This window comes from Schistocerca gregaria, chromosome 2 (assembly GCF_023897955.1).
Source record: "Schistocerca gregaria isolate iqSchGreg1 chromosome 2, iqSchGreg1.2, whole genome shotgun sequence".
NCBI classification, from domain to species: Eukaryota; Metazoa; Arthropoda; class Insecta; order Orthoptera; family Acrididae; genus Schistocerca; species Schistocerca gregaria.
In genome coordinates, this window is record NC_064921.1 from 805,729,328 (window position 1) to 805,743,255 (window position 13,928).

A 13,928-nucleotide genomic window follows, 5' to 3' on the forward strand; every position below is an offset into this window, starting at 1 on the left:
GGGGGATTTTAAAAAGATTGGCCAAACTTGGTTTGTAGGAGAGGAATGGTGGTTGACGGTGTGGTTCTTTATAGGAAGGTCATGAGTGAGGAAGGCAAACACCACTGTTGAGTTAGTTTAAGAGAAAATGGGAAAGTGCTATGAGGTGAAGTCTGGCCTGTTTTTGCAGTTTGAAGTTGGCTTGACAGATGATACCATCCAAGGAAACATGACAGGCAGATAACTTCATCTAACATTCTGGCAGAAAATTCCTTACCCACTCATTACTTCTTGTTAACCTTTGCCTGTCCTCACAATTTCCATATGAATTTTTCTGATTTTTTTCCTTGCTTTTCTCTCTGTTTCCTCCTCTGCTTCTTGTTTGCTGCTCCCACCATCTCTAGCACTCCAAACCCTCCTCTGTTGCTATGATGAATCCCATCCTATCGAAGGAAATTGACGGAGATCCGAAATCTGAAATAATTTGGGTAAAGGTCACGGTTAAAGCAGGCTCGGACATGGTAATTGGATGTCTTTATAGCCCCCCTGGCTCAGCAGCTGCTGTGGCTGAGCACCTAAAGGATAATTTGGAAAATATTTTGAGTAGATTTCCCCACCTTGTTATAGTTCTGGGTGGAGATTTTAATTTGCCGGATATAGACTGGGAGACTCAAACGTTCATAACAGGTGGCAGGGACAAAGAATCCAGTGAAATTTTTTAAAGTGCTTTACCTATCTGAAAACTACCTTGAGCAGTTAAACAGAGAACCAACTCGTGGTAATAACATATTAGACCTTCTGGTGACAAACAGACGCGAACTATTTGAAATAGTTAACGCCGAACAGGGAATCAGCGATCATAAAGCTATTACTGCATCGATGATTTCAGCCGTAAATAGAAATATTAAAAAGGGTAGGAAGATTTTTCTGTTTAGCAAAAGTGACAAAAAGCAGATTACAGAGTACCTGACGGCTCAACACAAAAGTTTTGTCTCAAGTACAGATAGTGTTGAGGATCAGTGGACAAAGTTCAAAACCATCATACAATATGCGTTGGATGAGTATGTGCCAAGCAAGATCATAAGAGATGGAAAAGAGCCACCGTGGTACAACAGCCAAGTTAGGAAACTGCTGTGGAAGCAAAGGGAACTTCACAGCAAACATAAACATAGCCAAAGCCTTGCAGACAAACAAAAATTACATGAAGCGAAATGTAGTGTGAGGAGGGCTATGCAACAGGCGTTCAATGAATTCGAAAGTAAAGTTCTGTGTAGTGACTTGGCAGAAAATCCTAAGAAATTTTGGTCTTATGTCAAAGCGGTAGGTGGATCAAAACAAAATGTCCAGGCACTCTGTGACCAAAATGGTACTGAAACAGAGGATGACAGACTAAAGGCCAAAATACTAAATGTCTTTTTCCAAAGCTGTTTCTCAGAGGAAGACTGCACTGTAGTTCCTTCTCTAGATTGTCGCACAGATGACAAAATGGTAGATATCGAAATAGACGACAGAGGCATAAAGAAACAATTAAAATCGCTCAAAAGAGGAAAGGCCGCTGGACCTGATGGGATACCAGTTCGATTTTACACGGAGTATGCGAAGGAGCTTACCCCCCTTCTTGCAACGGTGTACCGTAGGTCTCTAGAAGAGCGTAGCATTGCAAAGGATTGGAAAAGGCCACAGGTCATTCCTGTTTTCAAGAAGGGACATCGAACAGATGTGCAGAACTATAGACCTATATCTCTAACGTTGATCAGTTGTAGAATTTTGGAACACGTATTATGTTAGAGTATAATGACTTTTCTGGAGACTAGAAATCTACTCTGTAGGAATCAGCATGGGTTTCAAAAAAGACGGTCGTGTGAAACCCAGCTCGCGCTATTCGTCTACGAGACTCGGAAGGCCATAGACACGGGTTCACAGATAGATGCCGTGTTTCTTGACTTCCGCAAGGTGTTCGATACAGTTCCCCACAGTCGTTTAATGAACAAAGTAAGAGCATATGGACTATCAGACCACTTGTGTGATTCGATTGAAGAGTTCCTAGATAACAGAATGCAGCATGTCATTCTCAATGGAGAGAAGTCTTCCGAAGTAAGAGTGATTTCAGGTGTGCCGCAGGGGAGTGTCATAGGACCATTGCTATTCACAATATACATAAATGACTTTGTGGATGACATCGGAAGTTCACTGAGGCTTTTTGCAGATGGTGCTGTGGTGTATTGAGAGGTTGTAACAATGGAAAATTGTACTGAAATGCAGGAGGATCTGCAGCGAATTGACGCATGGTGCACGGAATGGCAATTGAATCTCAATGTAGACAAGTGTAATGTGCTGCGAATACATAGAAAGATAGATCCCTTATCATTTAGCTACAAAATAACAGGTCAGCAACTGAAAGCAGTTAATTCCATAAATTATCTGGGAGTACACATTAGGAGTGATTTAAAATGGAATGATCATATAAAGTTGATCGTCAGTAAAGAAGATGCCATACTGAGATTCATTGGAAGAATCCTAAGGCAATGCAATCCAAAAACAAAGGAAGTAGGTTACAGTACGCTTGTTTGCCCACTGCTTGAATACTGCTCAGCAGTGTGGGATCCGTACCAGATAGGGTTGATAGAAGAGATAGAGAAGATCCAACGGAGAGCAGCGCGCTTTGTTACAGGATCATTTAGTAATCGCGAAAGCATTATGGAGATGATAGATAAACTCCAGTGGAAGACTCTGCAGGACAGATGCTCAGTAGCTCGGTACGGGCTTTTGTTAAAGTTTCAAGAACATACCTGCACCGAAGAGTAAAGCAGTATATTGCTCCCTCCTATATATATCTCGCGAAGAGACCATGGGGATAAAATCAGAGAGATCAGAGCCCACACAGAATCCTTCTTTCCATGAACAATACGAGACTGGAATAGAACGGAGAACCGATAGAGGTACTCGGGGTACCCTCTGCCACACACCGTCAGGTAGCTTGCAGAGTATGGATGTAGATGTAGATCACATATTACATATGGTTCTTTCGAAAACATGCTTTTGAATAATCAAAAATAAGGCCAAACATTTTGTTTCTTGAAACTTTGTTGTCCCTATGAGTTACTCTCAAAGGCCTAAAATTGAAAGTTTCTGTTTCTGCATGTTATCCTACTTGACAAAGCCCCTTTTACAGTTTCAAATAAAGCACTCTCTTGCACTTATCTAACTAATCTGTCCCTATACACCTCATCTGTCAGTTTCCACACCACCAGACTTTCTGCCTTTACAAAATCCTGCAGTTATCTGTCCATCATATTTCCTTGGATGTTATCCATCAACCAGGCCAACTTCAGACTGCAAAAACAGGCTAGACTTCATCTCAAAAAGCTTTCCCACCTTCTGCTAAACTAATTCAACATGGAGTTTCCCTCCTGTTCCTCACTAACTCCCTAAACAGCCACACCATCAACCACCAGTCATCCCCAACAAACTGGGCTTGCCCAACCTTCTTAACATCGCCTAGCCACCACCACTGCCTCCAAGAGCAATAGCCCAAAATCACAAGAACCAGCCACAACATTACAGTCTTCTTGATTGGCGACTCCACGGAGTGTCCTGTGCACCACGACCAGACAATGGATATACTTAGAAGGAGAGACAGCATTGGTCGTATTTTTTTGTTTTATTAACCGCAAAATCGATTTTCGGTCACTTAGTGACCATTCTCAGTGCTGTAATATACAATTTAAATTGGTATGCACTGGTGTCAAAAAGCTTAGAGCGATCACATAGGCCATGTGATCGCTCTAAGCTTGTTGACGCCAGTGCATACCAATTTAAATTGTATATTACAGCACTGAGGATGGTCAGTAAGCGACCAAAAATTGATTTTGCGGTTAATAAAACAAAAAAATATGACCAATGCTGTCTCTCCTTCTAAGTATATTACAGTCTTCTCAACCTCTCATCTTAAGCCTTCTCCCCTCCTGAATAACCAGTGTTATCCAAGGTTCCCATTTTCAGCCCTAACCCTGGATTTAATGGTGCTCCTTTGATGAAGGACCTACTTTCCTTCACATGTAAAGTCAGCTGGAAATATCACTTTGCAACCCAATAACAAAACCTTTAAAAAAGCAAAACCGGACATTATACCCTGCCTTGAACAGTCTGATTATGATCCCAAATTAATCCACCATCACTACCTCAAAATCATCCCTTACAAGCCTTGCAAGAATTCCTTTTATCTAGCTTGGCTTTACAACCCTTCCTAATCTATCCTCTGCAAAACTCCAAGCTCTTCATTCCCTATAAACTGATGGCTCTATCTTTATCCTTCGGGTGAACAAGGGATTCACCACTGTGGTACTGATGCACAGGAGTATGTAAGCAAGGGTCTACACCAGCTGTCAGCCATCACTACATACAGGTGCCATCGCAATCTCATCCCTGTGGTGCAAACTGATCTACAGTCCCTTCTGAAACCTCTGGCCCCTTACAAGGACTAACGTGTCAATCCATAGAACTTCTTACACCCACAAAAGCCACGCACTCCCATCTTTTACTTTTTTCCCAAGATACACAGACCCAGCGACACTGCCTGTCCCAAAATTGCTGGCTTCAAAGCACCCACCAAAGACATATTTGCATTAGTTGATCAATGCCTGCAACATATAGAACAAAGACATCCCTCCTAGATTAAAGACACAATCATTTTCTAGATCATCTGAAATCTGTGCCTGTCCCAGTCTCACCACACATTTTGCTTGTCACCACTGATGACCAACTTCTTTCCCTTTGAGGGACAGACATATTGATAGATCAGGGGAACAGCCATGGGAACTAGGATGGCTCCTTGTACACCAACCTTTTCAGGGGTCATTTGGAGGGGGCTTACCTAGGACCCATAAGCCTTCTGCCCCTGGTCTGATTTAGATACATTGATGGCATCTTTGCCATGTGGGCTCTCAGTCACTCTGGCCTGTTAAAATTCTTGGGATCTCTAAATACATTCTCCCACCTAAATTTCACATGGTCCTATTCCAAATCCTATGCCACACACTATGCTACACACTTCAGTTCACATTAAACCTACTAATAGACAACAAAACTTACATACTGACAGTTGCCAGCCTTTCCATGCCAAGCGTTTCCTCCCATACAGCCTTGGAATTTGAGGCAAACATATTTGTTCAGATGCAGACTCTTTACAGCACCACACCATCATTCTCACCCCAGCCTTCACTGGACATAATAACCCACCAGCCTAGTTCAAAAGCAGATATCCTGGGCCATCACATTCATTCCTGGTACTGCTGATCCCTCCAAAAATACAACTTAGGAGAACAACTCTTGTTACTTAGTATTATCCTGGCCTTGAATGTATAAACCACCTACTTTGACAATGCTACGACTTGCTAAAACCATGTCTTGAGAAATGAGATCCATTCTGTCTGACATTTTTCCCACCACACCTAAAACAGTTTTTCGTTACCCTTCCAATCTCTGCAGTATCCTTGTCAGACCCTATTCTATAGCTCCTTCCCCTATGTCCATCACTGCTGTAAGACTTACCCTATGCTATCCACATACCACTGCCTATACCAGTAATTGGCAAAACATACAGTCTCAAAGGGAAGGCTACATATGAAACAACACACCATGTACCAGCTGTTATGTACACACTGTTCTGTACACACTGTTCGGCTTTTGCACTGGCATGACTACCACCAAGTTATCAGTTAGGATGAATGGGTATAGGTAGTGGGTGTATACTAGCAACATAGAATATCCTGTTGCAGAGCATGCTCTACAACATGTCAGTCATGATCTCAGTGCCTGTTTCCCAACATACGGCATACCCAGATACCAGTGCTCAGAACTTCACAGGTGGGAACTGGCATTGTAACATGTACTTGATTCTTGCCCCCAACGTGGCCTTAATTTATGTTAATTTATTCAGTCTTCTTAGGAACTATTTTCATTTCCTATATCTTTTACTTTCTAACCTGTCTATTTTTTCTCATCCCCCACTTCTACCACATACAATACATTTAGCTTTATGCTTTTATTACTCATTTATGACGTTTTGTAAGTAACCTCTGTCTTGCCTTCCTTCCCACTCTACTCCTCTGCCAGAAGAAGAAGCCACTGGCTCCGAAAACTTGTAAATTTCAATACATTTATGTATGTATTCTCCTGTAGCCTCCTGGTCAGTAGATTTTCTTTTTATATGCAATTACATTACAATTTATTCTTTAAAACATTGTCCTCAATTTAAATACATTGTGATTATGCAGAAGTCCTCTTTATTAATTTGGCTACAATTCTTCTTGTATTGACTGCATTGTCCACTTTTTTCTGGAAATTTATATTTACTTCACAGTATCATTTTTTCTTTTACTGTTCCTCAGTTTCATTTCTTTTTAATTTTGGCTTGGCTAAACACCATATTTGGTGACGTACTGATTGTGTGTGGATAATCTTTGCAAGTTTCATAGTTCAATCACTAGAATTTCTTCCCAAAAATGTTTGGTTTCTGTGTGATGCTTAGCTTCTGTTATATTACATGTTTTCTTTTGCCTTATATATTCTTACTGGGGTATCCCCTGTAGCTTGACTTTGCAGGAATAGTGGTATGAACTTTACTTCTTACTACTTTGTCAACCATGATTTCTTTAAAATAACCTTGATAAATAAGTGAACTGTGTTAAGAACTATGGACAACATCAGGTTTGGCAGCATCTATGTTTTAGCTTTCCTGGGGAGTTTCTTGAAGGTGGACATAAACTTCAGCTGGCTTTAATGAGATTAATTAGTGTCATACCATTAGTCCTTTGGAAAGCAGTTTATTTTCTTAAACAATTATTCCTTATCTAATTGTGCACTACCTAGTGCATTGTAGCTGCATTCTTTTCATGACTTGGTAGCTGATGTCTCAAAAAAAACTGTATAGTTTTTTTTGTTTCTGACACGTTCTTGTCAAGCAAAATGGTTGCTTCCACTGTTGAGATATTTATTTACACTTACTAAAGAGGATTTTCAGTTCTTGACTAGGTTTTCCCTGTAACCCATGAAGCCGTCTTAGAGCGATTGGTACCATTCAGCACCACATGATCTCATAATATTTAATATTCACTGAACCTTAAAAATGGCATCTCTCTCTTTGTATCCAAATGATTTGGTAAAAATGCAAACTTTAACAAAGAGTTACAGAATATTTACTTCACAATACACAATGCAAGTAATGGTTTGAAAATTATCTTCATTTCATCTTAACTTTTCCACAAATTAACATTCACAATCAAAGTTTTAACGTCCTTACCCTGACTGTAAAACTTTCGGCAAATGAGGCCGGATTATCTGACTTCTGAAATGTTGGAAGAGTGGAGCCCATTACTTTCCAGCGGAGCAGTAACAACAAAATTCCTGTGAGAAACAGTATAACATGTCTCTTTAACAAATGCTTGCTTCTTCCATTAGAGCTGCTTTTTCTTTCATCTAAACCAATTGTCTCCACTTGTACCTCTTGACTTTTCTGAAAAGCACTGATTTTACATGCCAAGCTTGATATGACATCCACAGGAAGAACTTTAGCTGTTTCTATTACATCGTACAAGCTGCACAGACCCTGCAAAACCAGTGATCCTGAGTATGATATGTAACAAATATTGAAATAAAACACATAATAGTACACAAAGGCATGGCTTATGTTGATATGATGCACAATATAGAAATATTTTGTACATGTTTCATAAATATTTACTACAACTATTATAATTTTTTTGTAATGTGAACTGTAATTAAATATTTTATTAGAGGAAGAGAGTCAATGAAGTTTTACTATCACTACATTCTTAGCCCATATTATCCACATTCTAGTTTTGGATACGACTTGCTCCCTTCCTATTTGATGAAGATTTCTCAGGTTAGCTGCAAAGGAGTCCCATGGTCATTGCCCTACCTTGCTTTACAGAGGCAAAGGAAACATGTGGCCTGTTTTTTTGGTATTACAAATTCTTTTTTTGTGTTGTTCCAAGGCTGATTTCCACTTCCATAATTACATTTATCCTTTGTAAATAGCAACATGTGTGATTCAATGAATGTGACAAGTATCGCAGAGCTGCCTTTCTGATTTGTTCAGCAATGGGGGGAGAGGGGGGGGGGGAAGTCTAGCTCTTATCAGTTTTTACTGCAGTTTATGTAATTCCTGTCAATGTGATTTGTGTCTTTGGAAATGGGTATGTTCATGAACTGATGAGGTAGTTGAAAGTTTTTCCATTGAGCTCAAAGCCTTTCCTGTAACCTTTATATTCACATGTCACCATTTGCAAGGGGACCAGTCTAAACAGTCACCAGAGACTGAGTGACAGTTGAACTGGTTGTGGAAATTATGAGGAAAAGATGGCCAAATGACAGTTATTTGCCTGAAAACAACCTGCTTCTTTCAGAGCCACCCTAAGATTCATCACATCCACTGTCCCTTACTCATCCTGACTGCACCCTAAAGTGTCAGATAACCCGCACATGTAGGATGAGTCTTATGCTACTTTCTAATCTTGGAGAGAAATGTGAGTGAAAATATAGTTACTGTTAGTGTTTATTTACAGCTGAAATTGGTATAAAAATAATAATTCAGTGAAGAGAACAAATGATAATATCAGTTTTCTTTGCAAAAATCTGTGTACACATACTTACAGCTCTAGTTGATCTACATGTGGTGCAACAACTTGACACACACTGCTCCTTCTCACAAAAACATGGCAAATGGATGGAAAGCACATAATTCCACAATTATTAGCACCCAAACAATAATATAAGTGTTAGAAAAGCACTCCCTAAATAATGAAGCAATCAATTTAGCTGTTAACACTGACACTAGAAGATATTGCATTAAAACTCTAAAATATTCAAATAAAGTGACTGGCAAACACACATAAAAAGATTACCCAATCACTTTCACATATACTAACCCTCCTCTTTTTAATGTTTTGGAGAGAAATTGAGACACCAGAAAACTAAAACCTCATGGTAGACTCTTACCATCATCCCATGGTCCATCTGCATTACTAGGGAGAAGATTCCAGTAGGTTAGAGAGAAGATAAACAAGCAAAAGGCTTCACAGAAAGAGCTCCAGTTGCTTATATTTACACTGTAAGGTCACATTCTTGTGACATGGCCCAAATTTTCTGCAGCACGTAACTAATGATGTGTAACACATCACGTGCCATGGAAAAATACACTGACAGAAAGGAAAACGCAACACCAACAAGGAATTTTGAAACATAAACAAAAGTTGGCATGCGTTATTTCTACATCGAACATATGATGTCTATACTAATTTCATGCCAGTCACATAAGGGTGGAGCTAGCAGTGCCACTATGAGGATGCCAATCAGGTTTGCTTTAAACACATACTGTAATGGTTGTGAGTGTTACTTCCTTTGAGATGGGACATCGTATGTTAATATTAGCCAAAAATGCCTTTAAGGTGGCATAAAGATGGCAGAGTTTCTCCGAGGTTGTGTAATTGGAGTATGACAAGCTGGATGTTCCTTTTGTGATACTACAGAGAGATTTGGCAGGAATGTAGCCACTGTACATGAGCACTGGCAGCAGTGTTCATGAAAATGTATAGTTGCAAGAGTGCCGAGCTCTTGACAGCCACGTGGCACTACTGAGAGGGAAGAGCACTGCATTCAGTGTATGGCTCTGGTTCATTGCACTGCATCTGCAGCAGCAATTTCAGTAGCAGCTGACACTGCAGTGACATAACGAACTGTTTCAGCTCTGAGCCAGACAGAGCCAGATGCCCTGTTGCATGCATTCCACTGTTGCATGCCTTTTCGACTTTAGTGGTGTCAAACGAGAACTCACTGGAGGGTATGGCGGCGGTCTATCTCCTTCTCTGATAAAACCTGGTTCTGCCTCAGTACCAGGCAGTGTCTTGGTTACAAGAAGACCAGTTGAGGGCCTGCAACTACCCTGTCTGCTTACTGGACCCTCTGTACCTACACCTGGAGTTATGGTCTGGGGCGTGATTTCGTATGACAGTGGGAGCACTCTCGTGGCTATCTCACACAGCATGACTGCAAATTTTTATGTTGATCTGGTGATTCGACCTATTGTGAACAGCATTCCAAGAAGTGTTTTCCAATAGGATAACACTTGGGCACACACTACTGTTGTAACCGAACATGCTCCTCAGAGTGTCAACATGTTGTCTTGGCCTGCTCAATTACTAGATCTATCTCCGATCGAGCACATATGGGATATCATTGGACGACAACTCCAGCATCATCCACAAACAGCACTAACAGTCCCAGTATTGACCAACCAAGTGCAACAGGCATGGAACTCCATCCCACATCCAGTACCTGTACAACACATTGCATGCACATTTGCATTCAACATTCTCGAGGTTATAGCAGTTATTAATGTGCCTGCATTTCACATTTAAAATGGTTTGTCTTGTGCTTACATTAACCTGTGATTTTACAATGTTAATCACTTAAATATGCTACCAAGACAATTCTATTCCAAAAATTTTATTACTCTAGATTAATTATTTTTTTGGTGTTGTGATTTTTTTTTTTTTTTTTTTTTTTTCACCAGTGTCTTTATGGTGACCGGAAAGCTGTTTGTAAGTATACAGCTCACAGTGGATTGCACAGTATAGATGTAGATGGTAGATAGGTACAGACAGGAAATGATTTGTCCAAGTTACAAAAAGGGGCTACAATTGGCTTTCAGACAAATGAGAGCATAAGAGGCAGCTTTGTTTAAAGGCTTCAAAAAGGGCCATCATAGTGGGCCAAAATAGCTTTGTTGTAATGATATTCACAAGAATTACAAAATAGCTAGTATATCAACACTACAGCTTCTTTAAAAAAAACTTTAGATTTGACAAATCATCTTTCATAGCTGAGTGGTCAGCACAGCTGACTGCCATGCAGGGGACTGCGATCCGATTCCTTGCCAGGTCGGAGATTTTATGCACTCGAGGATTGACTGTTGTGTTGTCATCATCTTGCACTGGCGGTTGAACAGCCCCAGATGGGGTTTCCTAGCCAATAACGCCATATGAACATTTCGTTTCATTTATCCCGAAAAGAACTGCTATCTTTTTATAATGTAGGAAAAGATAGATTGCTATTTACCATATAGAAGACATGCTAAGTTGCAAACAGGCACAATTAAAAGGCACTTACACAAAGCTTTCGACCAAAGCCTTCATTAGCAACAGAGAAACACACACCATTCATACACACTCACAAGCACACTTAACAAGCACATGACTGCCAGTTCCAGCAGCTCAGATCAACATTTGGGAGTACACTGTATTCATCTTTATAGCTTTGATATTGTCTCTTTGTTATTATCGAATTTGTTTATGAGAATTTTTTTGGTCTTTGATGATGTCATTAACTTGATTTGTTATCAATTTTCTGATCAGCCCTTCATTTATACTATGGTTTTTGTTTCTTCCCTCAAATGCTCTGCTACAAGATGTTGCAAGAGGTAACATTTATTCTTATGTACCTGGCTCCAAATATTAACAATACGAACAAATTCATTTTATGTATACCAATATTGCTACAAATTCAGGCTTCGTTGATGAATTTTACTGATAAATCCTTCCTGGGAAATCATCAGAAACTTTATTATTTTGTGTGTGATTTTCATCCTGAAATTACAGAGTTCCATGTTTCATTAACACACTCAGTTTTCTTTCAGACTCAGCATTGTGTTTGGTTGAGTAGAAATTGAATAATTAAACATGAATACTGAAGTTTCAACTAGAGTATGGGAAAGCATCAACTGCGCAGCAATTTGAGAGAAAAACCAAAGGCATATGGTGATGTAGGTTAAAGTCCCAGGTATGACATCCTGCAGCCCTTCATCTGGTGGGCCCTCCTTTGCAAGTTATCAACACAAAAGTTTAGGAATGGAGTGTGATTTTGTACCTTTGTGAAAAAAGGATATGTATCAGATTGGTTGCTCAGCATAACAATTAATGTTCTGGCTTTCCGCATAATAGGTTTTTGACTCAAAACTCATGAGGAGCTATCTAATTTTTTATTTTTAAACCTTCATTGGAATGCATTTTCTCATTACTTTTATTCAATTATTTGAGTAAAATGTATTTTTTTTATTTCAGTTCCTTTTTCACATCACTTTAACCACTGTATTATCTTTTTCAATTGCTCTAATTTTTTCTTCCTGTCATTCTTTTTGCACTTGGAATCTTTGCTCATGTGAATTTAATTCTTTCTTATTTATCTGTCGTAATATTTAAACATTTGGAAATGCCAATGCATAGGTTAAAAAACAAAAGACACAATATTCTCTTTATAATGACTGTGCAGTGGCATCCTTGTACGATTATTACTGTTACATAAATAGATTTGTACAATACACTATACAGAAACAGAGAGAGCATGTGGGATTTTTTTTTACTACACCAGTTCCAAAAAATATTCTTCGATGTACTGCATACTTACAAGCACTGTGATGCCTTGTTCCTTACAGAGCATCGATATACAGCAAAGAACCATACTGACAAAGAGGGCCCAGAGCTTTTCAGTGTCACTCTTATAGTGAATTGCTCTGTAGTACATCAGAAATGATAGAAGGAAGAAGACAGCACATAGTAAATCAGCTCTTCCCACAACACCTGCAACCTGAAAAGTTCATAATTTAGCAACTGAAGAAATAGTAAACAAGGTTTTTAACAATATGGCAAAAGTGGGAGTTATGCAATGATTGCTGATTTTCAGTGACTAAAACCTGAAATGATTTTCTATCAATTACAGGCCATTTTGCTATGGTCAGATGAATTTCTTGTCAAAACTCAATATCCCCCCCACACCCCTTCCCTGCGGATGACATCCTCATGGGGGGGGGGGGGGGGGGGGGCTCTGGCTTTTCTGAAGGTCTGATGCATGGGCTGGCTCGCTGCTATTGAAATTTTTCTTCCTACTTTTGTAACAGATGCTGATAGGTAAAAGAGATCATTAGTTGTCCCGCAGAATTTTAGTAGGTTAATTCTTCAAAGTACTTGCAATATATTTATCAGGTGATGTATTTCTTGTGTTGAAAGGATCCTGCTAATCAGTGCTCATTTAACCATGGATCAGCTCTTCTTAATTGACTTCTTCTCCTTTTGTGTTGAAAGATGATGAAAGAGATTTTTGTTGTTCAGTGTACTCACTGGAGTAACCCACTAAGATAGTCTGAACTCAATGTATTGTCTATAATACACAATTCTAGATGATGACATGTGACTATATCTGTATGTATTCCAGTCAGACAAGAGAATGTACGAGTATCAGAGCTCATCAAGACAATAATAATTGGTACAAATATACTTCAGCATCATTTTTTCACTGGCAAGCACTTCTTTGACATCAAGGATATAATATTCTCTCCCTTCACCTGTGGCACCACAGAGCAGGCAACACCATCCAGCAGGTAGAAGTGCCCTTTCACAGCCATCCCCCCTCGCTGATAGCACAGGATTGGTACAACTCTCATCTGCACAGACTACAAAAAACACCTCCCAAAAGTGGGGTGCTTCCTAATTATTAACCACCTTAACTCAATATCTTTACATCTACATCTACATTCATACTCCGCAAGCCACCCAACGGTGTGTGGCGGAGGGCACTTTACGTGCCACTGTCATTACCTCCCTTTTCTGTTCCAGTCGCGTATGGTTTGCGGGAAGAACGACTGTCTGAAAGCCTCCGTGCGCGCTCGAATCTCTCTAATTTTACATTTGTGATCTCCACGGGAGGTATAAGTAGGGGGAAGCAGTATATTCGATACCTCATCTTTTGTCAGCCGATCAAGAGCAAGGAAGTGTGACATCTCATTCCCAGAATGACATCTCACATTTCACTATTGGAAGTAAAATTCTGTTTCTGCATGCTCTTGCACAGAGGCACGACATCACATTTGAGCACAATTG

The 13,928-nt window shown here is 39.7% G+C and overlaps 1 protein-coding gene across 2 annotated transcripts in view; it reads right to left on the reverse strand.

Moving 5' to 3' along the window:
- Positions 1-13,928, reverse strand: part of LOC126335081 (protein O-mannosyl-transferase TMTC4-like) — a 141,251-nt gene that overhangs the window by 102,109 nt on the left and 25,214 nt on the right. The window contains exons 4-5 of one of the 2 annotated variants that reach the window (XM_049997974.1): positions 12,460-12,639; positions 7,280-7,585 (exon numbers count right to left, since the gene is read on the reverse strand). In XM_049997974.1, coding sequence (XP_049853931.1) covers positions 7,280-7,585; positions 12,460-12,639 — 486 coding nt within the window. The remainder of the gene's footprint in view (positions 1-7,279; positions 7,586-12,459; positions 12,640-13,928) is intronic. The other variant, XM_049997975.1, reaches the window with a different exon arrangement.